The following is a 23,657-nucleotide window of genomic DNA, read 5'->3' on the forward strand; positions in this document are numbered from 1 at the left end:
CCCGGTCCGGATCCCGGTGCAAATCCTGGCGGGAATCCCGGTCCGGATCCCGGTGCAAATCCCGATGGGGGTCCCGGTCCAGATCGCGGTTCCAATCCCGGTGCAAGCCCCGGTGCCTTCCCGGGGGCAAATCCTCCTGGGAATCCCGGTCCGAGTCCAGGTCCAGATCCTGGTGGGGATCCCGGTCCCAGTCCCGGTTCAGGTCCTGGTGGGGATCCCGGTCCAGATCCCGGTCCAGATCCCGGTCCCAATCCCGGTTCAGGTCCTGGTGAGGATCCCGGTCCCAATCCCGGTTCAGGTCCTGGTGAGGATCCCGGTCCAGTCCCGGTTCAGGTCCTGGTGAGGATCCCGGTCCCAGTCCCGGTTCAGGTCCTGGTGGGGATCCCGGTCCCAGTCCCGGTCCCAATCCCCGTGCGAGCCCCGCTGCTGCCCCCGCCGCGTCTCCCGGTGCCTCCCCGGTGCCGAACCCGCTGTGGATCCCAGACCGAGCCTGGCCGCGGATCCCGCTGCGAACCCGGGTGCGGATCCCGGTCCAAATCCTCCTGCGAGCCGCGGTTCCGCTCCGGTACCGGATCCCGGGCCGAGGCTTCACCTCCTCCCGTCCCGTCCCGCCGCCGGTCCCGGGCTCTCCATCCCCGGCCGCTCCAACCGCGCCGGGTCCCCTCGGGCAGCTCCGGGTCAGGGGTCCCGGGCTGTCCCCGGCGTCCCCCGAGCCCCTGGGGAGGGGTCCCGGGCTGTCCCCGGTGTCCCCGGCGGCGGCGGCGGCGGCAGGTGACGCCGTCGGGCTGCAGGACGAAGCCCCGGTGACAGTGACAGGCGAAGCCGCCGTGGTGGTTGAGGCACATGTGGTGGCACACGGCGGCCGTGCGACATTCGTCCCTGTCCCCGCAGCCGCCCGCGGCCACCGGCCCGAAACCCAGCGGGCACGGGGGGGTCGGCGGGACCCCCGTGTACCCCCCCGCCGCCACGGCCACCAGCGCCACCAGCGCCACCAGCATCGCTGCCACCTCCTCCTCCTCCTCCTCCTCCTCCTCCTCCTGCGCGGGATGGGGACGGCCGGACCCGCCCCCCGAATCCCAAACCCCAAATCCACCCAAACCCGGCCCCGCCGCCGCCGTTCCCCAAATCCCAAACCCCAAACGCGGCCCCAACCCCGCCCCCCCCCCCCAAACCTCTAATCTGTCCCCACCCCCCCCAAAATCCCAAATCTGTCCCCACCCCGGCCCCACCCTCCCCGCAAATCCCAAATCCCAAATCCCAATCCCGGCCCCGCTCCCTCAAAACCCCAAGGGTGGCCCCACCCCTCCGTGCCCCGCCCCCAAAATCCCAAATCCCAATCCCGGCCCCCCCAAAATCCCAAACCCGGCCAAGGGCGGCCCCACCCACGGCCCCACCCCCAGCCTGGCAAGTGCGGGTGGCCCCGCCCCCTTTTTGGGGACCCTCCCCCCACATTTTTGGAGTCCCAGGACAGCCCCACCCCCACCCCCACCCCCACCCCCACCCCGCTTAGGGGACCTCAAAGTGACCCCAGGGTGACCCCGCCCCCCCTTTTGGGGACCCCAAATTGACCCCAAGGGACGCCGGTGCCACCCCCCGTCACCGGTGTCACTGTCGCTGTTCCAGGTGTCCTTGTCACCGCTGTCACCCCAGGCTGTGCCACCAAACTGCCACCGCCGACTTGTCATTGTCACCCGTGTCAGCACCCATCAGCCCCCCGCCACTGTCACCGTGTCACCCCCTCATCATCCTCACCGTGTCACTGTCACCGTGTCACTGTCACCGTGTCACCCCCTCATCATCCTCACCGTGTCACTGTCACCGTGTCACCGTCACCGTGTCACTGTCACCCCGCCACTGTCACCCCATCACTGTCACCGTGTCACCGTCACCGTGTCACCGTCACCGTGTCACTGTCACCCCGTCACTGTCACCGTGTCACTGTCACCGTGTCACTGTCACCGTGTCACTGTCACCCCGTCACTGTCACCGTGTCACTGTCACGGGTGTCACCCCTCTGTCACTGTCACCGTGTCACTGTCACCGTGTCACCCCCTCATCATCCTCACCGTGTCACTGCCACCCCCAGCACCGGTGTCACCCCCTGTCCCCGCACCCTCCCTGTCCCGTCCTCCCCCAAAATGAAACTCCAGGTGCTGCAGTGCTGGGGGGGCTTTATTGGGGGGTGACAATGGGGTGACAATGGGGTGACAATGGGGTGACAATGGGGTGACAATGGGGTGACAATGGGGTGACAGGAGGTGACAGTGGGGTGACAATGGGGTGACAATGGGGTGACAATGGGGTGACAATGCGGTGTCCCCTCAGTCCAGCGGCCCCCGGGTCCCATAGAGCTTCACCAGGGCCCCACTGAGGGAGGGGCCCAAATTCCTGTGGGGGGGGGAGAGGAAAGAGGGGTGAGACCCCCAAAATCTGGGGGGGGACCCAAAATCGGGGGTGGGGACAATGACAGGGGTTTGGGGACACAGGAATTGAGGGGGGGGGTCCTTGGGAATGAGGGGTCCTGGGACTTGTGGGGTCCCCAGGATTTGGGGGAATTCCCTGGGATTTGGGGGGGATCCCAAGATTTGGGGTTCCCAGGATTTGGGGTTCCCAGGATTTGGGGTTCCCAGGATTTGGGGTTCCTCGGGATTTGGGGGAATTTCCTGGGATTTGGAGGGTATCCCAAGATTTGGGGTTCCCCAGGGTTTGAGGGACTTCCCCAGGGTTTGGGGGAATTTCCTGGGATTTGGGGTTCCCGGGATTTGGGGTCCCTTCCCAGGATTTTGGGGCGGGGGCCTCACCTCAGAGCGGGGCCGCAGCGCAGGGCGCTCAGCACCTCCCGGCACTTTTGGGGGTCCTGGGAGGGTCCCAGGGCATCCATGAGGCTGCGGGGGGAGGGGACGGAACTCAGGGGACCCCCCAGACCCCCCCACCCCCCACCCTGTGAACCGCCCCCATCCCCCACCCTCGGGACCCTCCCCCCTCCCCGTGGGCCAGGGCCCCTTTGGGGACATCAGAGCCCGGGGGGTCCCACGTGGGGGACCCCAACCCCCCCTCCCCGACCCCCCCGGACCCCCCGGACCCCCCCGGACCTGGCGGGGGTGGGGAAGCGGCGCAGGACGGCCCCGGCCCTGCCCCCACTGAGCCCCCCCAGCTGCAGCAGCTGCCGGGCGAACACGGCCCCCACGGTCTGGGCCTGGGGGGGGGGAAAATGGGGGTCAGGGGACCCCAAAAACACCCCCGACCCCAAAATCCCACCCTAGGGCACGGCCCCCACGGTCTGGGCCTGGGGGGGGGGGAAAATGGGGGTGAGGGGACCCCAAAAACACCCCCGACCCCAAAATCCCACCCCCGACCCCAAAATCCCACCCTAGGGCACGGCCCCCACGGTCTGGGCCTGGGGGGGGGGAAAATGGGGGTCAGGGGACCCCGAAAACACCCCCGACCCCAAAAAACACCCCCGACCCCAAAATCCCACCCCCGACCCCAAAATCCCACCCCTGACCCCAAAAACACCCCCGACCCCAAAATCACACCCCCGACCCCAAAATCCCACCCCTGACCCCAAAAACACCCCCGACCCCAAAATCCCACCCTAGGGCACGGCCCCCACGGTCTGGGCCTGGGGGGGGGAAAATGGGGGTCAGGGACCCCGAAAACACCCCCGACCCCAAAATCCCACCCCCGACCCCAAAATCCCACCCTTAGGGCACGGCCCCCACGGTCTGGGCCTGGGAGGGGGGGGTAAATGGGGGTGAGGGGACCCCAAAATCCCCCCAAGGAACCCAATCCCCCCCCTGTCCCTCTTCTGCCCCCCCCAGGACCAATTGAGGGCCCCCCTCCCCCCTTCAGGACCCCTTGGGGCCTCCCCAACCCCTTTAACCCCCCCAGACCCTTTTAGTGACCCCCGGCCCCTCCCCCCAGTGCCCCCTTTGCCCTCCCCCGCCCCCCCCCAGAAACTCCCAACCCCCTTTAGGGACCCCCCCCCCCCCCCCCCAGCCCCACCTGGTTCTTGCCCCCCCCCTCGCGCAGCCTCGGGAAGGGCAGCAGGGCCAGGGGGGTCCCGGGGGCTCGGGGGGGCCCCGGGCACGCACATCCCCCCCCCACGCCCTCAGCACGCGGCCCTGGGGGGAGGGGAGGGGTGGGGAGGGGTCAGAGACCCCCTCAGTGACCCCCCCCCCCAAATTCTCTGTGTCCCCCCAGGCTCACAGAGGGGTCTCTGTGTTTTGGGAGGGGTCTCAGCCGTACCTGTGACCCCCCCCAGGCCCCCCAAACCTCCCCCCAAGTCCCCCCCTTCTATCCCCCATGTCCCCCTCAATTGTCCCCTCCCCAAAATGTCCCCTCCCCCCCAAAACCCCCCCTGTGACCCCCCCGTGTCCCCTCCTTGTCCCCACAACCCCCCCCCCAAATTTGCCCCCCATCCCCCCCCCAGGACCCCCCTTTTCCCTCCATGTCCCCCCTCAATGTCCCCCCCAATTCCCTCCCCAGAACGTCCCCTCCCCCCAACCTCCCCCCCCGTTGGGACCCCTCCCCCAGGCCCCCCCCAAGCCCCTCACCCCAAATCTCCTCCTCAGCTGCTCCCCCAGGACCCCCAAATACGCGGCCGAGTCCTGGGGGTCCCTCGTGCGCACCACGAGCAGCCCGTCCACCACCTGGGGAGGGGGCTCTGTGTTTAGGGGAGGGGGCTGGGGGTACCTGGGGCTGGGGAGGGGTCTGGGGGTACCTGGGGCTGGGGAGGGGTCTCAGGTACCTGGGTGCTGGGGAAGGGTCTCTGTGCATTTTGGGGAGGGGTCTCAGGTACCTGGGTGTTGGGGAGGGGTCTCTGTGCATTTTGGGGAGGGGTCTCAGGTACCTGGGTGTTGGGGGGGGTCTCTGTGTATTTTGGGGAGGGGTCTCAGGTACCTGAGTGCTGGGGAGGGGTCTCTGTGCATTTTGGGGAAGGGTCTCAGGTACCTGAGTGCTGGGGAGGGGTCTCTATGTAATTCGGGGAGGGGTCTCAGGTACCTGGGTGTTGGGGGGGGTCTCTGTGTATTTTGGGGAGGGGTCTCAGGTACCTGAGTGCTGGGGAGGGGTCTCTGTGTATTTTGGGGAGGGGTCTCAGGTACCTGGGTGTTGGGGAGGGGTCTCTGTGTAATTCGGGGAGGGGTCTCAGGTACCTGGGTGCTGGGGAGGGGTCTCTGTGTAATTTGGGGAGGGGTCTCAGGTACCTGGGTGCTGGGGAGGGGTCTCTGTGCATTTTGGGGAGGGGTCTCTGTGTATTTTGGGGAGGGGTCTCAGGTACCTGGGTGCTGGGGAGGGGTCTCTGTGTATTTTGGGGAGGGGTCTCAGGTACCTGGGTGCTGGGGAGGGGTCTCTGTGCATTTTGGGGAGGGGTCTCAGGTACCTGGGTGCTGGGGAGGGGTCTCTGTGTATTTTGGGGAGGGGTCTCAGGTACCTGGGTGTTGGCGGCCGCCTGGCGCAGGCTGGGCAGGGGCAGGGGCAGGGGCTCCCCCTCCCCCGGCTCCTCCAGCAGGTACAGGGGGCAGCGCAGCCCCGAGCGCCGCAGCCGGAACTGGGACGGGAGGGGGGTCCCAGTTCAACCAGTCCCTCCCAGTTCAACCAGTCCATCCCAGTCAAACCAGTCCCTCCCAGTTCAACCAGTCCCTCCCAGTCAAACCAGTCCCTCCCAGCTCAACCAGTCCCTCCCAGTTCAACCAGTCCATCCCAGTTACCCACTGTCCATCCCAGTTCAACCAGTCCATCCCAGTCAAACCAGTCCCTCCCAGTTCAACCAGTCCACCCCAGTCAAACCAGTCCCTCCCAGTTCAACCAGTCCATCCCAGTCAAACCAGTCCCTCCCAGTTCAACCAGTCCCTCCCAGTTCAACCAGTCCATCCCAGTTCAACCAGTCCATCCCAGTTACCCACAGTCCGTCCCAGTACAACCAGTCCATCCCAGTTACCCCCAGTCCCTCCCAGTTCAACCAGTCCCTCCCAGTTCAACCAGTCCATCCCAGTTCAACCAGTCCATCCCAGTCAAACCAGTCCCTCCCAGTTCAACCAGTCCCTCCCAGTTCAACCAGTCCATCCCAGTCAAACCAGTCTGTCCCAGTCAAACCAGTCCATCCCAGCTCAACCAGTCCATCCCAGTTCAACCAGTCCATCCCAGTTCAACCAGTCCATCCCAGTCAAACCAGTCCATCCCAGCTCAACCAGTCCCTCCCAGTTCAACCAGTCCATCCCAGTTCAACCAGTCCCTCCCAGTTCAACCAGTCCCTCCCAGTTCAACCAGTCCATCCCAGTTCAACCAGTCCATCCCAGTCAAACCAGTCCATCCCAGTTCAACCAGTCCATCCCAGTCAAACCAGTCCATCCCAGTTCAACCAGTCCCTCCCAGTTCAACCAGTCCATCCCAGTCAAACCAGTCCGTCCCAGTTCAGCCAGTCCATCCCAGTTACCCCCAGTCCCTCCCAGTTCAACCAGTCCCTCCCAGTTCAACCAGTCCCTCCCAGTTCAACCAGTCCATCCCAGTCAAACCAGTCCGTCCCAGTTCAACCAGTCCCTCCCAGTTACCCCCAGTCCCTCCCAGTGCCCTCCAGTGCCCCCCATCTCTCCCAGTTACCCCAGTGCCCCTCAGTCCATCTCAATCCCCCCCAGTCCCTCCCAGTTAATCCCAGTTCCCTCCCAGTCCTCCCCAGTCATTCCCAGTCCCTTCCCAGTCCCACCCAGTGGCTCCCAGGTCCCTTCCCAGTTTGTTCCATTCGTTCCCAGTCCCCCCCAGTTCCCGGCCCCACCTTCTGCTCCCGGTACCGCCCGTCCCGGATGCTGTTCCCCAGATCCGCCGCCGATTTCCGCTCCACCACCACGTCCAGCGCCAGCTCCCGGGGGGCGTGGCCTGGGCGGGGGTCACACGCACGGCCACGCCCACTCAGAGCCACGCCCACAACCCCATGCACCGCCCTTCACCAAAGGGTGGGCTCCATCCCAGGCCCCGCCCACATTTCATGGCCTCCATGGGGGCGTGGTTTGTCCTTGGCCACGCCCACCATGTGGGGGCTGAGCCAGCATTTGACCCCACCCAGGTGAGGTCACCCCTCATAACATCTGACCACACCCACAATCACCATGGCCACACCCCCAATGCCACACCCATCACACCTGACCACACCCACAATCACCATGGCCACACCCCCAATGCCACACCCATCACACCTGACCACACCCACAATCACCATGGCCACACCCCCAATGCCACGCCCATCACACCTGACCACACCCACAATCACCATGGCCACACCCCCAATGACACACCCATCACACCTGACCACACCCACAATCACCATGGCCACACCCCCAATGCCACGCCCATCACACCTGACCGCACCCACAATCACCATGGCCACACCCGCAATGACACACCCATCACACCTGACCACACCCGTTCATCAGCATGGCCACGCCCCCAACACCACGCCCATCACACCTGACCGCACCCACCACCATGGCCACACCCCCAGTCTATGGGTGCGGTCTGGACATGACCACGCCCCCTCTGGCCACACCCAACCAGTGGCTGTGCTGCTCTGGGGGCGTGGCCACACCCACGAGTAATGACCACAACCCAAAACTGCCCCACCCACTCCAGGTGCCACACCCAGCCCCTGGGGCATGATCACTTTAAGCCCCGCCCCATGGATGCCCCGCCCCTCGGCCACGCCCACCTGCGGGCGGGTCCTTCTCGCGCGCCACCCACAGGAAGTCGCCGACGTGGAGGCGCCGCAGCAGCACCGGGACCCCCCGGGAACGGAGCAGGGCCGGGACCCCCCCGGAGGGGCTGCGGGGACAGGGAGGGGACACAGAGGGTGACAGGGACACGGGGGGGGGGCACAGGGACACAGAGGGGGACAGGGACAGGGTGACAGTCACCCGTTGGCCTCGGTGACGTCTGCGCACAGCACGATCTCGAACTCGCCGGGCCTGAGCTCAAATTCCTGCTCGGGGTCGCACCTGGGGGACCCCAAAGTCACCTCCAGGTGACCCCCAGGGCTGGGACAGCCCCCCAGGCCCCCCAAAGTATCCCCCAGTGTCCCCAAGCCCCCCAAAGTGTCCCCAGCCCCCCAAACTCACGTGGGGGGGGCGGGGGCGCAGTTCTCGTCCTGCTCCGCCAGAGGGCGCAGCGGGCACACCCGGCCGGGGGGCGGGGCCTCGGCGAGGCTCCGCCCCCGCGGGGTCAGAGCGTACCTGGAGAGGGAAGGGGGGAAATGAGGGGGGTCCTGGGGGGTCTCAGGTGCACTCAGGGGGGTCCCAGGTGAGTCTGGGGGGTCCTGGGGAGGTTCCAGGTGAATCTGGGGGGGTCCCAGGTGAGTCTGGGGGTCTCAGGGGGGTCTCAGCCCTACCTGGGGGGGCGGCCGCTCCTCTGCACGAGCCCCCGGCGCAGGAGGGGACCCAGAGCTGCCTGTGGGGGAAGGGGACAGGGGGTCAGCCCCTCCCCCACCACCTTTGGGCGGTGCCAGGGTGGGGGAGGGGTGCTGGGGTCCCCTTCTGTCACTCACTGAGGTCAGGGTGTGGTCACAGAGGGGCTGGGCCTGCTGCAGAAGCTCCGCCTCTGGGAGGGGCTCTGAGCTCTGGGGGAGGTGCTTAAGGTGAGTAGGGGGAGGGGCAGGGTCTGGACCCCTCCCCCCCCCCCAGGTGTGTCCCCTCCCCCTCACCTGGCTCAGGACCAGCAGGAGGGCGTGGCCTCTGGAGCGGGGGAGGGGCCGGTACTGGCGGGGGCGGTGCTGGAGGAAGGGGGAGGGGCAGAGATTGGGGGCGGGGCTTCCTCTGCCCCTCCCCCATAAGGGGGATCAATGGGGGGGTCCTGCGTGGGGGAGGGGTGAGGACAGAACTCACTGTGGGCGGGGCTGGGGGAGGGTCTGGGCACCGCCCCTGCCGAGGGGGCGTGGCAGGGAGACCCTGTTCTGTGGGATGCAAATGATATGCAAATTAGCATGCAAACCAGCCTCATCAGGCCCCACCCACCCCCAAAGCCCCACCCTATCTTAGCTCCACCCCTTTCTGACGCACATCCAATAAAGCCCCACCCAGCAGAGCACCACCCTTCTAGGCTACGCCCCCTACCTTGTAATGGGAAGGGGTGGAGCTCACTCAAACCACGCCCCCAGACCACACCCTTCACACCCCCACCCATCCACAGACCCCCACCCACTCCCTGCCCCGCCCCTTTAGGCCCCGCCCACCCCGGCGGTGCTGCCTCAGCCGTTGGTCGAGGCGGGCGCAGAGGGCGGGGCCAAAGTGCTGCAAGATGGCGGCGGCACGGCCGGAACGGAGCGGGAGCGGGAACCGGGAGAGAGAGCGCAGGGCCTGGGGGGAAACACACCTGGGATACACCTGGGGAACCCCAAATACACCTGGGATACACCTGGGGTATCCTAAATACACCTGGGATACACCTGGGGAACCCCAAATACACCTGGGATACACCTGGGGTATCCAAAATACACCTGGGATACACCTGGAGTACACCTGGGGAACCCCAAATACGCCTGGGATACACCTGGGGAACCCAAAATACACCTGGGATACACCTGGGATACACCTGGGGAACCCCAAATACACCTGGGATACACCTGGGATACACCTGGGGAACCCCAAATACACCTGGGATACACCTGGGGTACCCAAAATCCCACACGTAGAGACCCCAGACCTGCCCAGAGACCCCAAAACTCACCTGGACACCCCAAAGCCCCACCCAGAAACCTCCAAATCCAACCGGGTACCTCAAAACACACCTGGGCACCCTAAATCACACCTGAGCACCCCAAAATCGCCCACCTGGGCACCCTAAATCACACCTGAGCACCCCAAAACTCACGTGGGCACCCCAGAATCACCCACCTGGGGACCCTAAATCCACTCGGGGACCCCAAAACTCACCTGGAGCCCCCAAAACCTACCTAGGCACCCCAAAACCGCCCCTGTGGGAACCCCAAAACACACCTGGGAACCCTAAACACACCCGGGCACCCAAAAATCGCCCCCCTGAGAACCCAGGGACCCTCCCCCCCCACACCCACCCTCTCGTAGGTGCCCCTGGCCCAGGTGCCCTGCGCCTCGTCCCGCCACTCGCGCAGCCAGCGGGCGAACAGCGGGTTCGGGTGGCCGCGGGGGCGGCGGCGGCGCCGGGAGGAGGTGGCGGCGGCCGCGGCCATGTTCGAATCCTCCCGCCACCGCCGCTTCCCGGAAGTTCCGGCCCCGCGGGGCCGCTCCGGCCGCGCTCGCTGATAGGGGAAAATGCGACTCCTCTGCTCTGGAGGACTCCGCTCTGGCAGCTCGGAGGTTTAACTTGTCTGCTCTGCAGGAGGCCGCTCTGGGCTGCTCGGAGATGGAACTCGTCTGCTCTGGAGGAGCTCGGCGGACATGGGAGAAACCAAGTTCTGCCCCCAAACCCCAAATCCTGCCCCCAAACCCCAAATCCTCCTCCTAAACTCCCAAAATTTTCTCCTCAATTCCCAAATTCTGCCCCCAGATCCTCAAATCTTTCTTCCAACCCCCAAATCCTGCCCCCAAACCTCAAAAACCTCCCCCCAAATCCTCCACCCGATCCCCAAATTCTGCCCCCTGGCCTCCCAAAATCCTTCCTCCAAACCCCAAATTTGCCCCCCAGACCCCCCAAAATCCTTCCCCGTGCCCCCCCCCCCCCAAATTCCAGGACGAGTCCCAGCTGCAGCACAGCAAAACCTTTTATTGTTTAGAAAATAATTTTAGAAACAAACTGGGGGGGGGGGAGACAGCACCCCCAAAATAACACAGACCCCCAGTGGGGAGAGGGGGGGGACACCCCAATTTAACACTAACGGGGTGGGGGAGGGGGGGGCACCTCAAATGAGCCCCAAAATCCCACCCCGTGCTGGGGGGAGGGGCAGGAGGAGACCCCCCCCACCCCCCCCCAGCTGGTTGTGGGGTTTTGGGGTGATGGGGGAGGGGTGGCACCACGGGACCCCCACCCCTGGAGGAGTTCTGAGGGGGGTGGCAGCACCGGTTTGGGGGTCCCAGGGGTGTGGGGGTGGGACCGGGGAGTGTTTTGGGGTCTCCAAAGCTGGTTCTGGGGTCCCTGGGTGGATTTTGGGGTCCCCAGGATGGTTTTGGGGTTCCCCAGAGCTGCCTTTGGGCTCCCTGGGCTGGTTTTGGGGTCCTCAGGATGGTTTTGGGCTCCCTGGGCTGGTTTTGGGGTCCGTGAAGAAATCAGGGGGTCCCCAGGATGGTTTTGGGGAGCCCCCAACCTCTCCAAAAGGGGTCCCTGGCAGCAGCTGGAACTCCCCCGGAGTTTGGGGAATTTGGGGGTGCAGGGATGGGATGTGGGGTATACGGATGGGATTTGGGGTGCAGGGATGGGATTTGGGGTACAGGAAGGATATTTGGGGTGCACGGAGCTCAGTTGAGCTGCAGGGCTGGTGTGAGGGGCTCAGGGAGGGGCTGGGGGTGTCAGCTTCGAGGAGGGGGCTCAGAGGAGGGGGCTTGGGTGCTGTTTTTGGGGAGGGGGCTCAGAGGAGGGGGCCTGGGTGCTGTTTTTGGGGAGGGGGCTCAGAGGAAGGGGCCTGGGTGCTGTTTTTGGGGAGGGGGCTAAGAGGAGGGGCCCTGGGTGCTGTTTTTGGGGAGGGGGCTCAGAGGAAGGGGCCTGGGTGCTGTTTTGGGGAAGGGGCTCAGAGGAGGGGCCCTGGGTGCTGTTTTTTGGGGAGGGAGCTCAGAGGAAGGCGTCGCACCACTCGCGCAGGCAGCCCGAGCAGTCCCGGCTCTGTTTGGCGTTGGCCCCGCACGTCTCCTTGAGCCACTCCCGGAACAGCTCCTCGTCCTTGCGCAGCACCAGGAACTGCCCCAGCACCACGTACGCCTGCCAGGAGGGGACAGGGAGGGGACAGCGGTGTCACCAGGGGCTGGGGATGGCACACAGGGTCCCCCTGTCCTTCCTGAGTGACCCCAAAGTGCTCCGGTCCTGCCCAAGCGATCCCAAAGAGCTCCGGTCCCAGCCAAGCCCTGTGGCCACAGGAGATCCCCGTCCTTCCACAAACACCTGGAGGGGACAGTGAGGGGACAGCGGTGTCCCCAAGGTCCCCAGGTGTCCCCAATGTCCCCAGGTGTCCCCCCTGTCCCCAGTCCTACCTTGTCAAAGCCCTTCTCCTCCAGTTTCCTGCCCAGCACGTCCCCGATGCCGGCCAAGCTCCCCACGGGTTTGTCCCCCATCGGCTCCGCCACGAAGTCCCGGTGCTTCTGTGACGTCGAGGACATGGCGCCTGGGGACAGACAGGGGACACTGGGGACATTGAGGGGACACACAGACAGCTCAGGGGATACAGGGACAGCTCAGGGGGACACTGAGGGGACAGTGGGGGGAGCCTGAGGGGACATTGAGGGGACTCTGAGGGGACAGTGGGGGAACCCTGCGTGGACATTGAGGGGACAATGGGGGAACACAAAGGGGACATTGGGGGGATCCTGAGGGGACACCCCGGCCCGTCCCGCCCCTCCCGCCCCGTCCCGCCCCTCGGGCCGTTCTCGCCCCTCCCCTGCCCGCCCCTCCCGGCCCTCCCCGCCCCTCCATGTCCCCTCCCCGCCCCTCCATGTCCCCTCCCGGTCCCCTCCGTCCCCTCCCTGCCCCTCAATGTCCCCTCCCGGTCCCCTCCCGCCCTCACCGTCCCGTCGAGCCGTTCCAACCGCCGCTCCCGCCTCAGCCTTCTGCCGCCGCGCACTGACGTCACATCCGGCGGCGCACTGTGTGACGACACTTCCGCTGGCGTGCGCCGGAAACAACCGAGAGGAAGCGCTCGGAGGCGCTCTGGGATCAGAGAGACGAACCGGGGTCCTCCAAGGGCCTGCTGGGTCCGCCCAGGTGAGTGGGGACACCTGGAAATGGCTCCAGGTGCTGCCGGGAACACCGGGAATCCCTCCGGGATCATCCCCGAGCCTCTGAATTCCCGGCCAGCGGCTCCGGGGCTCTCCCAGGCTCCCACGCTCACCTGGGCGCCCCAAAATTCTCTCCCACCCCACCCCCTTCCCTCCATCCCAAAGGATTCCCCCGAGAAGATCCTCAAAGAGACCAAAAGAGGCGATTCCGGCCCAAAATCGGGGAAAAAAATGGGTTTTTTATTGAATTGATGGGAAATATTACAAATACAACAAGGCAGAACGTGGGGTAGAGAAACATGAGGATAAAAGATGGGATTTGGGGAAAAACTGGAGGTTTGGAATAGAAATAAAAGATTTAGGAGTGAAAAGGAGGGGATTTGGCATAAAGGAGGATTTGGTGGAAAAATATAAAAAATTGAGGGCAAAAACAGAGATTTTGGAGGAAAATTCAAATTTGGGGGCACAAGGGAGGGAACTGGGAGAAAGGAGAGGAATTTCAGGGCAAAACGGGAGGATTTTGGGATAAAAAGTGGAATTTGGGGAGAAAATAACGGTGAAATTCGGAGAAAAGAAAAGGGTTTGGGGCAAAACTGGGAAATTTGGGATGGAAGGAGAAACTTAGGTTGAAAAAAGGGAATTTGGAGGCAAAAAAACGGGAATTTAGGGGCAAAACCTGGGCATTTCCCCACCCATTATGCAAATTCCCGCCCAAAATGCAAATAAGGAAATAACTAATTTGAATAGAGGAGTGGTGTGACGATGACCACGCCCATATGCAAATGAGGTAAAGTCAAACCACGCCCCTCAACGCTTGAACGTCGGGGTGACGTTCAGGCCCCATTTTTTGGGGTAAAACCATTGGAATTCGGGGTTTTTCTGCTCTTCCTCGGGGGGAGGGGCTCAGCTCCATTTTGGGGGGGGTCCTGAGCCCCCCTCAGGCCTCGTCCTCGCTCAGGAGCAGATTTGGGACCCCCCTGGAGATGGGGAAGCGCCGCCCCGAGTCCGGGCACTGCAGGGACCCCTCCAGCACCTCCACCTGTGGAATTGGGGGGAATAAAGGGAAAATTGGGGGGTCCTCGAGATTTGGGGAACCCCCCCCGAGGGGTTTTGGGGGTTTCAGGGGTTTTGAGGACCCCCCTGACCTCGAGCAGGACGTGGTGGAGGCGCCGCAGGAATTCCTCGTCGGCCTCGTAGCCCGGGCTGGGCTCGGGGGGCAGCTCCGAGGGGCGCCCCAACTTTGGGGGGCACAGGAAAAGAGGAGGGGGAGGTCAGAGGGGAGCCCTGAGTGTCCCCCCAAGCCCGAAAAATGGGATGTCCCAAAGTCAGGAACCCTCGCAGTTGTGGGAGTGCCAAAAATGTCAGAGTTCAACCCAAATTTGGGAATTCTAAAATGTTCAGAGGAACCCCCCCAAAAAGCCCCAAACCCGAGACCTCCCCCAAATCTGAGCCCCCCCAAACTGACCCCTCCCAAACCTCCCCCCTCCTTTAGTGCCCTCAAAGTGCCCCCCCAGGACCCCCAAAATTGACCCCAAATCCCAAAAATCCTCCAAAAACCTCCTAAATTCCCCCCAGGACCCCCCAAAATCCCCCCTAAATTTCCCTCCCACCCTCAAAATCCCCCCAAATTCCTGCCCCAGGACCCCCAAAATTCTCCAAAATTCTTCCCAGATCCCCAAAATCTCCCACAAATTCTCCCCCAGGACCCCCCAAATCCTCCTCCAAACTCCCAAAATTCCCCCAAATTCTCCCCTGGACGCCCCAAATGGGCACTTCCCGACCCCCTCTGCCCCCCCACCCCCAATTCCTGATCCCCCCCGTTCCCGTTCCCCCTCCCCGGTTCCCGTTCCCGCTTCCCGGTCCCTTCCCCGTTTCCCGTTTCCCGTTCCCGTTTCCCGTTCCCGTTTCCCGTTCCCGGTTTCCCCGCCCCGCTCACGCTTTCCGCCGCCTCCCTGAGCGCGTCCCAGCGCAGCCGCGGCACCAACCGGGACACGAAGGCGGCGTTGAACGGCACCGGGCGGACGCGAACCTCGGCGGCCTGCGGGGAGCGGGGGGGGTTAACGGGAGGGCACCGGAACCGCGGGGAACCGGGGCACGTAACGGGTGGAAATTGGGGGTTAACGGGAGTTTTAACGGCGGCGTTAACGGCGGGGTTAACGGGGCTGGGGGGGTCGGAACGGTTACTGGGGGGGTTAACGGGAGGGAACGGGGTTAGGACGGGGATTAACGGGGGAATTACCGGCGGCTGGTGAGGGTGACGAGGGGATTAACGGGGGGATAACGGGGAGGAACCGGGCGGAGCCGAACCGCGGCGAGATGGGGGATCGGGGCGTTAACGGAGATGAACGAGGATAACGGGAACCGGGATGACGGGGAGGGATTGGGATAACGGGAACGAGTATAACGGAGGGGAACCGGGATAACGGGAGGGGACTGTGATAACAGGAACGGGGATGATGGGATGGGAGGAACTGCGATAACGGGGAAGGTTAACGAGATGTACAAGCGGGAAACGGGGTCATTAACGGGAGGATTTAACGCGGGATTTATTGACGCTAACGGGACAAATTACCGGGCGTTCCTGGGGTTAATGGAGGAGATACCGGGGGTAACGGGGGAGGTAACGGGAGGGATGGGAGGTGGCGGGGCCTTGCCGGGGGGCGGGAACCGCGGTGTCCCCGCCGCTCGCGGTGCCCCGGGGTCCCCCCGCCGTCCCCACCTCGATCCGGAGGGGGAATCCGCCCCCGGGCCGCAGCCCCGGCACGTGGGAGCTCAGCAGGTTGTGGGTCAGCAGCTTCATGGCGCCGCTTCCGCTTCCGGCGCGTCACTTCCGGCAAGAGGCGGTTACCGGGGCGACGAGGCGCGGCCTACCCGGAAATGGGCGTGGCCTCGCAGGGTGGGGTCCGCTTAAAGGCGCAAGGGCAAAAAAATTCATCCCAACCCCCAGGAGTTCCAAACCGGCCCCGAGACCCCTCAGGAACCCTGAGACCCCTCCCCAAACCCCTCAGGGACCCCCGAGACCCCTCCAGAGCTCCTGACAGGATTTGAGACCCCTCCCCAAAACCTCCCCAGCCCCACCCCTTTATTTTGGGGGTCCCCTATTCTCAGGGTCACCCCTGAGGCCCCAACTGGGGATCCCAGCCCAAATTTTGGGTGGATTTCCCCCATGTTTGGGGCCTTGGTTACCCCCTCAACAGCCCCAAGAGCGTCCTTGAGCTCCCAAATCCAACCCCCCTCATTTTGGGGTGTTGTGGGCCCCTCTTTGGTTCCTCTACCCCCCAACATTCCCCTGGGAGCCCCAAATCCTCCCCCATATTTTGGCGTCTCTGAAACTCCCAAACCCTGGGGAGACCCTTGGACCCCCCAAGAACTGAAACAAACCCAAGGTCACAAATGCAATTCATTTATTCAGATTTGGCGGGGGACCCCAATACTCCCAGAAAACAAAGAAAAACCCCCAAAACTGAGCTGGGGAGAGAAAAAAAAACCCAGAAAAAGACTTTGGGGGTGGGTGGTGGGGGAGAAGAATGAGAACCCAAAAAATGACAGAGGGGAGATGAGTGTGGGACCCCCAAAGTGAGGGTGTGCGAGAATGGTGAGGGACGGTGGTCAGGGCAGGTTTGGGGGAGTCAGGGCAGCTTTGGGGTGCTGACGGGGGGTCAAGGCAGCTTTGGGCTGCCCGGGCTCACTGGGGGCTGTAGGGGAAGCCCAGCAGCAGCCCCTGGTAGGGCCCCACCTTGAGCTCCTGCAGCTGCACCTGCGGCTCCCCGGGCTCCCCGGGGCCGGTGCTGAGGCGCAGCGTGGCCCACTCGGGCAGGGGGGGGTCCAGGGGGTCTCTCCTGGCCGAGAAGGGTTTGAGGGGGGCTCCGTGGGGGTTGAGCAGCAGCAGGAAGCGCTCGCTCTGGTCCCAGCGCCGCAGCAGCGCCACGGCCGCGCCCGCGGGCACCGCCAGCGCCTCCCCCAGCAGCAGCGAGCGCTCGTGGGCCCGCAGCGAGGCCAGCGCCGTGCACAGCTCCAGCTCCGGGGGCTGCAATCGGGGGGGCTGCGCTCAGGGGGGGCGGGACACCCCCAAACGCAGCCCCGAAAAGAGGGGGCGCTGGCCCTTTAAGGAGGCAGCGGATGGTATTGCCCCTTTAAAGGTGCGTTGCCCTTTTAAGACTGTTGCCCTTTTAAGGGCACATTACGCTTTCAAGACCACGTGACCCTTTTAAAGACACATTACATTTTAAAAATTGCATTGCCCTTTTAAGGGTGCATTGTCCTTTTAAAGACACATTACCCTTTTAAATGTCTGCTGCCCTTTTAAGAGCCTATTACCCTTTAAGGATGTGTTGCCCTTTTAAGGTTGCATTACCCTTTTAAAGGTGCATTGCCCTTTTAAGAATCTGTAGTGGTGCTATCACTTTGTGGGACCCACCCTAAGGCTCCGCCCACCCCTTAAGAGCCATAAATGGACATTGAAGACCCACCCCCAAAGGGGCGGGGCCACTCTAAGCCACACCTCTTAAAATAAACCACGCCCCATCCCAACAAGCACCACCCAGAGCTGATGTCAATCACAGCTCCAAGCCCCGCCCACCTCAGAGCCGTTCCCGCCTTTTTTCGGGTCCTCGATGGATTCCCACGGCATTGTTGGCAGCTGGGGCAAAAAATGGAGAAATTGGGGCAAAAAACGGAGAAATTGGGGCAAAACCCGGTAAAATTTGGGCTAAAACCCCAGCAAAGCTGGGGCAAAAAATGGCAAACTTGGGGCACAGACCAGTGAAATTACAGCAAAACCCAGGGAAAATTTGGGTCAGGGCACCATCCCAAGCCCCTCCCCTGCACCCCTAAAACCCCAAATCCCTCCCCAAACCCCCCCCCAGTGCCCAGAGCTTCCCTCCAGCCCCCAAAACTCCCCCAAATCCCTCCTCAGATCCCCCCAATGGATCCCAGCCCCCCAAATCCCCCCTGCAGCCCCCCCCCCGGTACCTGTTGGTTTTTGGGGGGCCGGGGCAGCCCCAGCTCGTCGCCGTAGCTCAGCACGGGGGTCCCGGGGAGCCCCCAGAGCAGCAGCAGCTGCTGCAGCCTCAGGCTGGGGCTCACCCAGGACTCCCACGGGGACCCCACCTGTGGGACAGGCACCCCAAAACATGGCCGGGGGCAGCAGGGGCAGGAAGGTGGCACTGGGGGGAATTTGGGGGTCCCGGGGATGTTTGGGGGCTCATTTGGGGGGGTTTGGGGGTGGGCTCAGGGGCGGTTTAGGGGTCCTTGGGATGGGGGGTTTGGGGGGGCAGGAGGGTCCCACAGGGGGGTGGGAATTTGGGGGTGCCAGGGGTTTAGGGTTGGGGGGATTTGGGGCTCCTGAAGGGATTTTGGGGGTCCCAGGGAGGTTTTGGGTTCCTATTTTTGATTCCCAGAGGATGGGGGGATTTGGGGTTCCTGAGAACATTTTGAGGGCTCCCGGGGAGGTTTTGGGGTTCCTGAGGGGATTTGGGGGGGTCCTGAGGGCATTTTGGGGTGCAGCACTCACGCTCCAGCCCAGCCCCACAGGGAGGTTTTGGGGGATCCTGGGGAGGTTTTGGATCTCCTGAAGGGATTTCGGGGTTCCCGGGGAGGTTCTGGGGTTCCCAGGGGGGTTCTGGGGTTCCCGGGGAGGTTCTGGGGTTCCCAGGGCGGTTCTGGGGTTCCCAGGGGGTTTTGGGGTTCCCAGGGGGTTTTGGGGCTCCCAGGGAGGTTGGGTTCTGGGGTTGCCAGGGGGGTTCTGGGGCTCCCAGGCGGTTCTGGGGTGCAGCACTCACGCTCCAGCCCAGCCCCACAGGGAGGTTTTGGGGGATCCTGGGGAGGTTTTGGATCTCCTGAAGGGATTTCGGGGTTCCCAGGGAGGTTCTGGGGTTCCCAGGGGGTTTTGGGGTTCCCAGGGGGTTCTGGGGTTCCCAGGGAGGTTCTGGGGTTCCCGGGGAGGTTCTGGGGTTCCCAGGGCGGTTTTGGGGTTCCCAGGGAGGTTCTGGGGTTCCCAGGTGGTTTTGGGGTTCCCAGGGGGGTTTTGGGGCTCCCAGGGAGGTGTTGGGGTTCCCAGGGAGGTTCTGGGGCTCCCAGGGAGGTTTTGGGGTTCCCAGGGCGGTTCTGGGGTTCCCAGGGAGGTTTTGGGGTTCCCAGGGCGGTTCTGGGGTTCCCAGGGGGGTTTTGGGGCTCCCAGGCGGTTCTGGGGTGCAGCACTCACGCTCCAGCCCAGCCCCACGGAGGAGGAGTTGGAGCTGAGGAAGTCCAGCAGGTTCCTCAGGGCGCCCTCGGGCGTCTCCTGCTCCGCTCGGGGCTGCAGGGGCTGCAGGAAGGGCCCCAGGAGCAGGCGCAGCCCCCCCGGGACCTGGGGCAGCAGCCAGGGGTCCTGCAGGCGGGTGCCCCCCACCAGCACCCTGAAACACAACAGGGGCACCCCAAAACCGGGACACGGTCAGGGGGCACCCCAAAATATGGGGGGGGGGGGAAGGGAGGGGAGGAGCCCAAAAACGGGAAGGGAAAATCAGAGGAGCAACCAAAAAACGAGGAGGAAAAGGTCAAGGGAGCAGCCCAAAAATGGAAGAAAAAATGTCAGAGAAGCAGCCCAAAAATGGGGGGGGGGAAAGTCAATGGAGAACCCCAAAAATGCAAGCAAAAAGATCAACAGAGCAGCCTAAAAACGGAAGAAAAAAGGTCAGAGGAGAACCCCAAAAATGAGGGGAGGAAAAGGGGAGCACCTCAAAAACGGGGAGAAAAAAATCAGAGGAGAAGCCCAAAAAACAGGGGTGGGGAAAAGTCAAGGGAGAACCCCAGAAATGAGGGGAGGAAAAGAGGAGCACCCCAAAAATGTGGAGGATAAGTCAGGGGAGAACCCCAATAACGAGGAGGGAAAAGTCAGGGAAGCAACCAAAAAATGGAGAGGAAAGTCAGGGGCGCACCCCAAAATTGAGGGGAGGAAAAGGAGAGCACCCCAAAATTGAGGGGAGGAAAAGGAGAGCACCCCAAAATTGAGGGGAGGAAAAGGAGAGCACCCCAAAATTGAGAGGAAGGTCAGGGGGGCACCCCCAGCACCCAAAACAGGGGAAGGAGCCCAAAGTGGGTGGGGGCTCCATGAGGCAGAGGATGAGGAGAAGAAGAGATTTGGGGGGGTCAGGGAGTTTGGGGGACACTGGGGACGTTTTTGGGGGTCAGACCTGGCCACGCCGCTGGGGCTCGGCTGCTGCTCCGTCAGGTTCCTCCACTCAGCCACCACCGAGGGCTGGGGGGACATGGGGGGATCACCCAGAGCCCCCCCAAAATCCCCCAGTTCTGCCCCAAAATTCCCCCCTCCCAATTCTACCCCAACCTCCCCCAGTTCTGCCCCAAAAAAACCTCCAATCCTCCCCCCAAAAAACCCCAATCCTGCCCCAAATCCCCCAAATTCTGCCCTAAAACATTCCCTCCAATCCTGCCCCAAACCCCCCCAATCCTACCCCCAAATCCTGCCCCAAAAAGCCCCAAATTCACCCCAAATCCTGCCCCCAAAACCCCCAAAAAGCCCCAAATTCACCCCAACTCCTGCCCCAAAAAGCCCCAAATTCACCCCAAATCCTGCCCCAAGAAACCCCAAATCCACCCCAAATCCTGCCCCAAAAAGCCCCAAATTCACCCCAAATCCTGCCCCCAAATTCACCCCAAATCCTGCCCCAAATTCACCCCAAATCCTGCCCCCAAAACCCCCAAATCCTGCCCCAAATCCACCCCAAATCCTGCCCCCCTCACCGGGAGCTCCTCGATGCCATCCAGGAAGACCCCAGCAATGTCCTGCTTCAGCCAATGGCTCAGGGCAGCCTGGGGGGCACAGGGGGGGTCAGGGGGGTCCCCCAAATCCCCCACCCCCCCCCCCCAGAGCCCCCCCAGACCCACCTGACCCGCTGGTGCACGTTGGGGTCCTTGGCTGTGTCCCCCCAGACCCGATCCCCAGTGGGGTTTGGGGTCAGGTCCAGAATCACCTTCAGTCCTGGGGGGGGGAAATGGGGGGGTCAGGGCACCCCCAAACCCCCCCAGCACCACAGACACCCCCCATCGTTATGGGGGATCCCCTTTTGGGGGGTTCCTCCAATCACCCAACCCTGGGAACCCCCAAATTCAGACCCCCCCTCGTCAATTTTGGGGCTCCCCCCCAATTCTGTGGGGTCCCTCCCCCCTCCTCCGCTTTTCCCCATATCCAACATTTCCCCCCAAATTTTGGGGTTTCTCTCAGTGCATCCCCCTCCCTCAATTCTGGACCTCCCCCAGTTCTGGGGTCCCCCCGGTTTTGGGGTCCCCCCCAGCCCCACCTTTGTCCTTGGCTGCCTGCAGGAGGGCGCTGAAGTCCTGCATGGTGCCCAGGTCTGGGTCCAGCTCCTCCAGGGGGGGGATCAGATCCTCGGGGCGTTTTTGGGGGGCCACGGGGCCCAGCACCAGCCCCCCCACCTGCAGCTTCTCCTTCAGGTACCCCAAACGCTTCTCCACACCTGCACAAGGGGGTGAACCCCAAATCTGACCCCACAGCACAACCACAAAATCCTCCCAGGAGCACCAAAGAGATCCCAAACACTGCTGGGGACCCCAAAATCCCAACCCTGAGAGCCCAAAATCCCAACCCAGGGGTCCCAAAAATTCCTCAAGGATCCCAGAATCATCCCAGAATTGAGGGAAAGTCCCAAGTCCCAGAATTGGGGGAAAAGATGTCCAAGATTTCGGGGACCCCTAAAACTTTGGAGATCCTGGAACCCCCCCTAAAGTAGAGGTGGGGACCCTCTAAACCCCCCTAAAACCCCCATGGGACCCCCCAGCCATCCTTTGGGATCCTTCCACCCCTCCGGGGACCCTGTAAACCCCCCCAAACCCCCATGGGACCCCCCCAGACCCCTCCTCACCTTTCAGATCGCCCCCAAAAGCCTTTGGGGGGGCCCTGTAGAGCGCCCCGAGCTCCCACCAGGCTTTGGCAGGCAGGGGCTGGCACCGGGGGGCCTGGGCCACGATGGCGGCAGCGGCGCCCAACATCCCGAGCCAGCCCCCCCAGAAGAGTACGAGCAGCACCAGGCGGGCCCGGGCCCAGAGCGGCGTCCCCGCCTCCCTCAGCAGCTCCTCCTTGCCCAGCCCCGTGAATTTGGGGCTCCCCGAAGCCCCCGGGCCCCCCAGACGCCGCCTCCTCCTCTTCCTCGGGGGGGATCTTCATCACCAGCCCGTTCTTCTCCCCGCCCGGAGCAGCGGCCGGCGCTGGGGAGGGGTCGCGGTGGGGAGGGGGAGGCTGAGGGGGGGAGCCGGGCTCGGGCTCGGCCGCCGCCGCCATCGGCTCCTTCTCGGCCTCCAGCGCCGACAGCTCCAGCTCGCGGGGCGGGGACTCGGGATCCATCTGGGGAAAAGAGCACGAAATCCTCAGGGGCCGCCTCAAAACCGCTCAGGGATTGCCCCAAAAACCTTCGGGGATCGCCCCAAAAACCTTCGGGAATCAGCCCAAAACCTTCAGGGATCGCCCCAAAAACCTTCGGGGATCGCCCCAAAAACCCTTCAGGGGATCAGCCCAAAACCTTCAGGGATCGCCCCAAAAACCCTTCAGGGGATCAGCCCAAAAACCTTCAGGGATCGCCCCAAAAACCTTCAGGGGATCAGCCCAAAAACCCTTCAGGGATCGCCCCAAAAGAATTTGGGCGGGGTTGAACTTTCACCCCAAAGAGCCTCAAGGGGCAATCTTTGAACCCCGACTTTGCCCCTCGATGGGAAAGGCTCTTAAAAGAGACCCAGGCGTGCTCCCCACACCCCAAAAACTCCTCAATCCCTTTCTAGAAATCCCCTGGTGAAGCTAAAAGGTTCTTGTAGGGGTTTTAAGCTCCTCTTGAGCATCCAACACCACCCTGGGGACCCCAAATCCCTCACAGGACGCCCCAAAATCCTTCCAGGCCTCGGGGCCCTCCCCAGGCCCTCCTTGAACAACCTTGGAGGGGATCTCGAGCCCTTCGCGCACACCCAAAGAACCCCTCCGGACACCCCGAAATTCTCACGGGGACCCCAAATTTGGTTTTGTCCCCCAGAAATTCCCCCAGAGCCCCTCAGGGCGGGCGGTACCTTCGCCGAGTCCTCGTGACAGGCGCGAGGGGCTCGGCGGCGCCTTTTATATTCCGCGTAACCACGCCTACTTTGAGGTGGCCACGCCTTCAGCCCCGCCCCCCGGCGCCGCCAAGGCGCCCGCACCGGGCGGATCAAAGGGCACGAGGCGGGGGGGGGGCCGGAAGCGCCCCGGGGCGAACGGGGCGGGACAGAGCCCCGGAGGGCGCGTTTTGGAGTCGGTGATTCGCACCACGGCTCAGCGGGACGCCAGTTATGGGAGTCGAGCCCATTTCTTCTCCTGGAACATTGTCTGCACCCCTGTCCTTTTCGGGGTCTCCCCATGCGCCGCCATTTTGCCGCACCCCAAACGGCCGCCATTTTGGTGTTTTTAAAGGCTCTTTTGATTTCTGCTGGGCGTCATCATTTGTTGTGCCCCGGGGGTGCCCTATATACGGAGCCCCCCCCCACCAGGCGGCCCGCACGGGGTCTCCTCAATGGAAACCGTGTTGGAAGATCCCCAGTGCCTCTTACGGAGGTCTCCAGCCCTCTGTGGGGAAACAGGACGGCGCCACAACCATCCTGCTCATTCTGCGCACCCCTCCGCGCGCATAATGGTTCATCCCACAGCGCCCCCTCAAGTCCCGCCTACACCTCGACCAATCAGCACCGCGCTCCACCGGAAGTAGCCGAACACCGGAAGCGCCTCCATGGCAACCACCGGAAGTCCCG

The 23,657-nt window shown here is 63.5% G+C and overlaps 4 protein-coding genes across 4 annotated transcripts; all 4 read right to left on the reverse strand.

Annotated features, from left to right (window-relative positions):
* Positions 1–2,198: 2,198 nt before the first annotated feature.
* Positions 2,199–10,189, reverse strand: MUS81 (MUS81 structure-specific endonuclease subunit). The gene is given in 17 exon segments (XM_036405944.2): positions 2,199–2,388; positions 2,802–2,885; positions 3,093–3,196; positions 4,006–4,061; positions 4,064–4,124; positions 4,557–4,652; positions 5,435–5,551; positions 6,773–6,873; positions 7,700–7,812; positions 7,905–7,985; positions 8,106–8,219; positions 8,375–8,433; positions 8,531–8,602; positions 8,687–8,755; positions 8,868–8,935; positions 9,215–9,338; positions 10,055–10,189. Coding segments are annotated over 17 exon segments (1,521 nt in total). The 3' UTR covers positions 2,199–2,321.
* Positions 10,190–10,702: 513 nt separating this feature from the next.
* On the reverse strand, positions 10,703–12,775 carry BANF1 (BAF nuclear assembly factor 1). The gene is made up of 3 exons (XM_036405951.2): positions 12,668–12,775; positions 12,138–12,268; positions 10,703–11,868 (listed from the first exon to the last, which is right to left on the reverse strand). The coding sequence occupies exons 2-3, from the start codon at positions 12,261–12,263 to the stop codon at positions 11,722–11,724; spliced, it is 273 nt and encodes a 90-aa protein (XP_036261844.1). The 5' UTR covers positions 12,264–12,268; positions 12,668–12,775; the 3' UTR covers positions 10,703–11,721.
* A 322-nt stretch (positions 12,776–13,097) lies between these two features.
* TRMT112 (tRNA methyltransferase activator subunit 11-2) lies at positions 13,098–15,719 on the reverse strand. The gene is made up of 4 exons (XM_036405950.1): positions 15,598–15,719; positions 14,815–14,916; positions 14,024–14,116; positions 13,098–13,917 (listed from the first exon to the last, which is right to left on the reverse strand). Exons 1-4 carry the CDS (start codon positions 15,676–15,678, stop codon positions 13,816–13,818), a joined length of 378 nt encoding a protein of 125 aa, XP_036261843.1. The 5' UTR covers positions 15,679–15,719; the 3' UTR covers positions 13,098–13,815.
* A 546-nt stretch (positions 15,720–16,265) lies between these two features.
* Positions 16,266–23,285, reverse strand: SLC3A2 (solute carrier family 3 member 2). Its single transcript, XM_054518445.1, is given in 11 exon segments — positions 16,266–16,905; positions 17,458–17,517; positions 17,850–17,987; positions 19,081–19,273; positions 20,051–20,115; positions 20,619–20,690; positions 20,765–20,856; positions 21,176–21,352; positions 21,758–22,023; positions 22,025–22,236; positions 22,947–23,285. Coding segments are annotated over 11 exon segments (1,941 nt in total). The 5' UTR covers positions 23,271–23,285; the 3' UTR covers positions 16,266–16,563.
* Between the last annotated feature and the right edge of the window lie 372 nt (positions 23,286–23,657).

Source organism: Molothrus ater, unplaced genomic scaffold, assembly GCF_012460135.2.
Source record: "Molothrus ater isolate BHLD 08-10-18 breed brown headed cowbird unplaced genomic scaffold, BPBGC_Mater_1.1 matUn_MA223, whole genome shotgun sequence".
Taxonomy (NCBI): Eukaryota; Metazoa; Chordata; class Aves; order Passeriformes; family Icteridae; genus Molothrus; species Molothrus ater.

Excerpts from the sequence above, each read along its gene's own strand:
- BANF1 (XM_036405951.2), bottom strand. The coding sequence starts at position 12,263 with ATGTCCTCGACGTCACAGAAGCACCGGGACTTCGTGGCGGAGCCGATG. Across the intron at positions 11,869-12,137 it reads AGGAGAAGGGCTTTGACAAG|GCGTACGTGGTGCTGGGGCA; the intron begins GTAGGACTGGGG and ends CCCTCCTGGCAG.
- TRMT112 (XM_036405950.1), bottom strand. The coding sequence starts at position 15,678 with ATGAAGCTGCTGACCCACAACCTGCTGAGCTCCCACGTGCCGGGGCTG. Across the intron at positions 14,117-14,814 it reads TCAGGGAGGCGGCGGAAAGC|TTGGGGCGCCCCTCGGAGCT; the intron begins GTGAGCGGGGCG and ends TGCCCCCCAAAG. Across the intron at positions 13,918-14,023 it reads TCCACCACGTCCTGCTCGAG|GTGGAGGTGCTGGAGGGGTC; the intron begins GTCAGGGGGGTC and ends CCAATTCCACAG.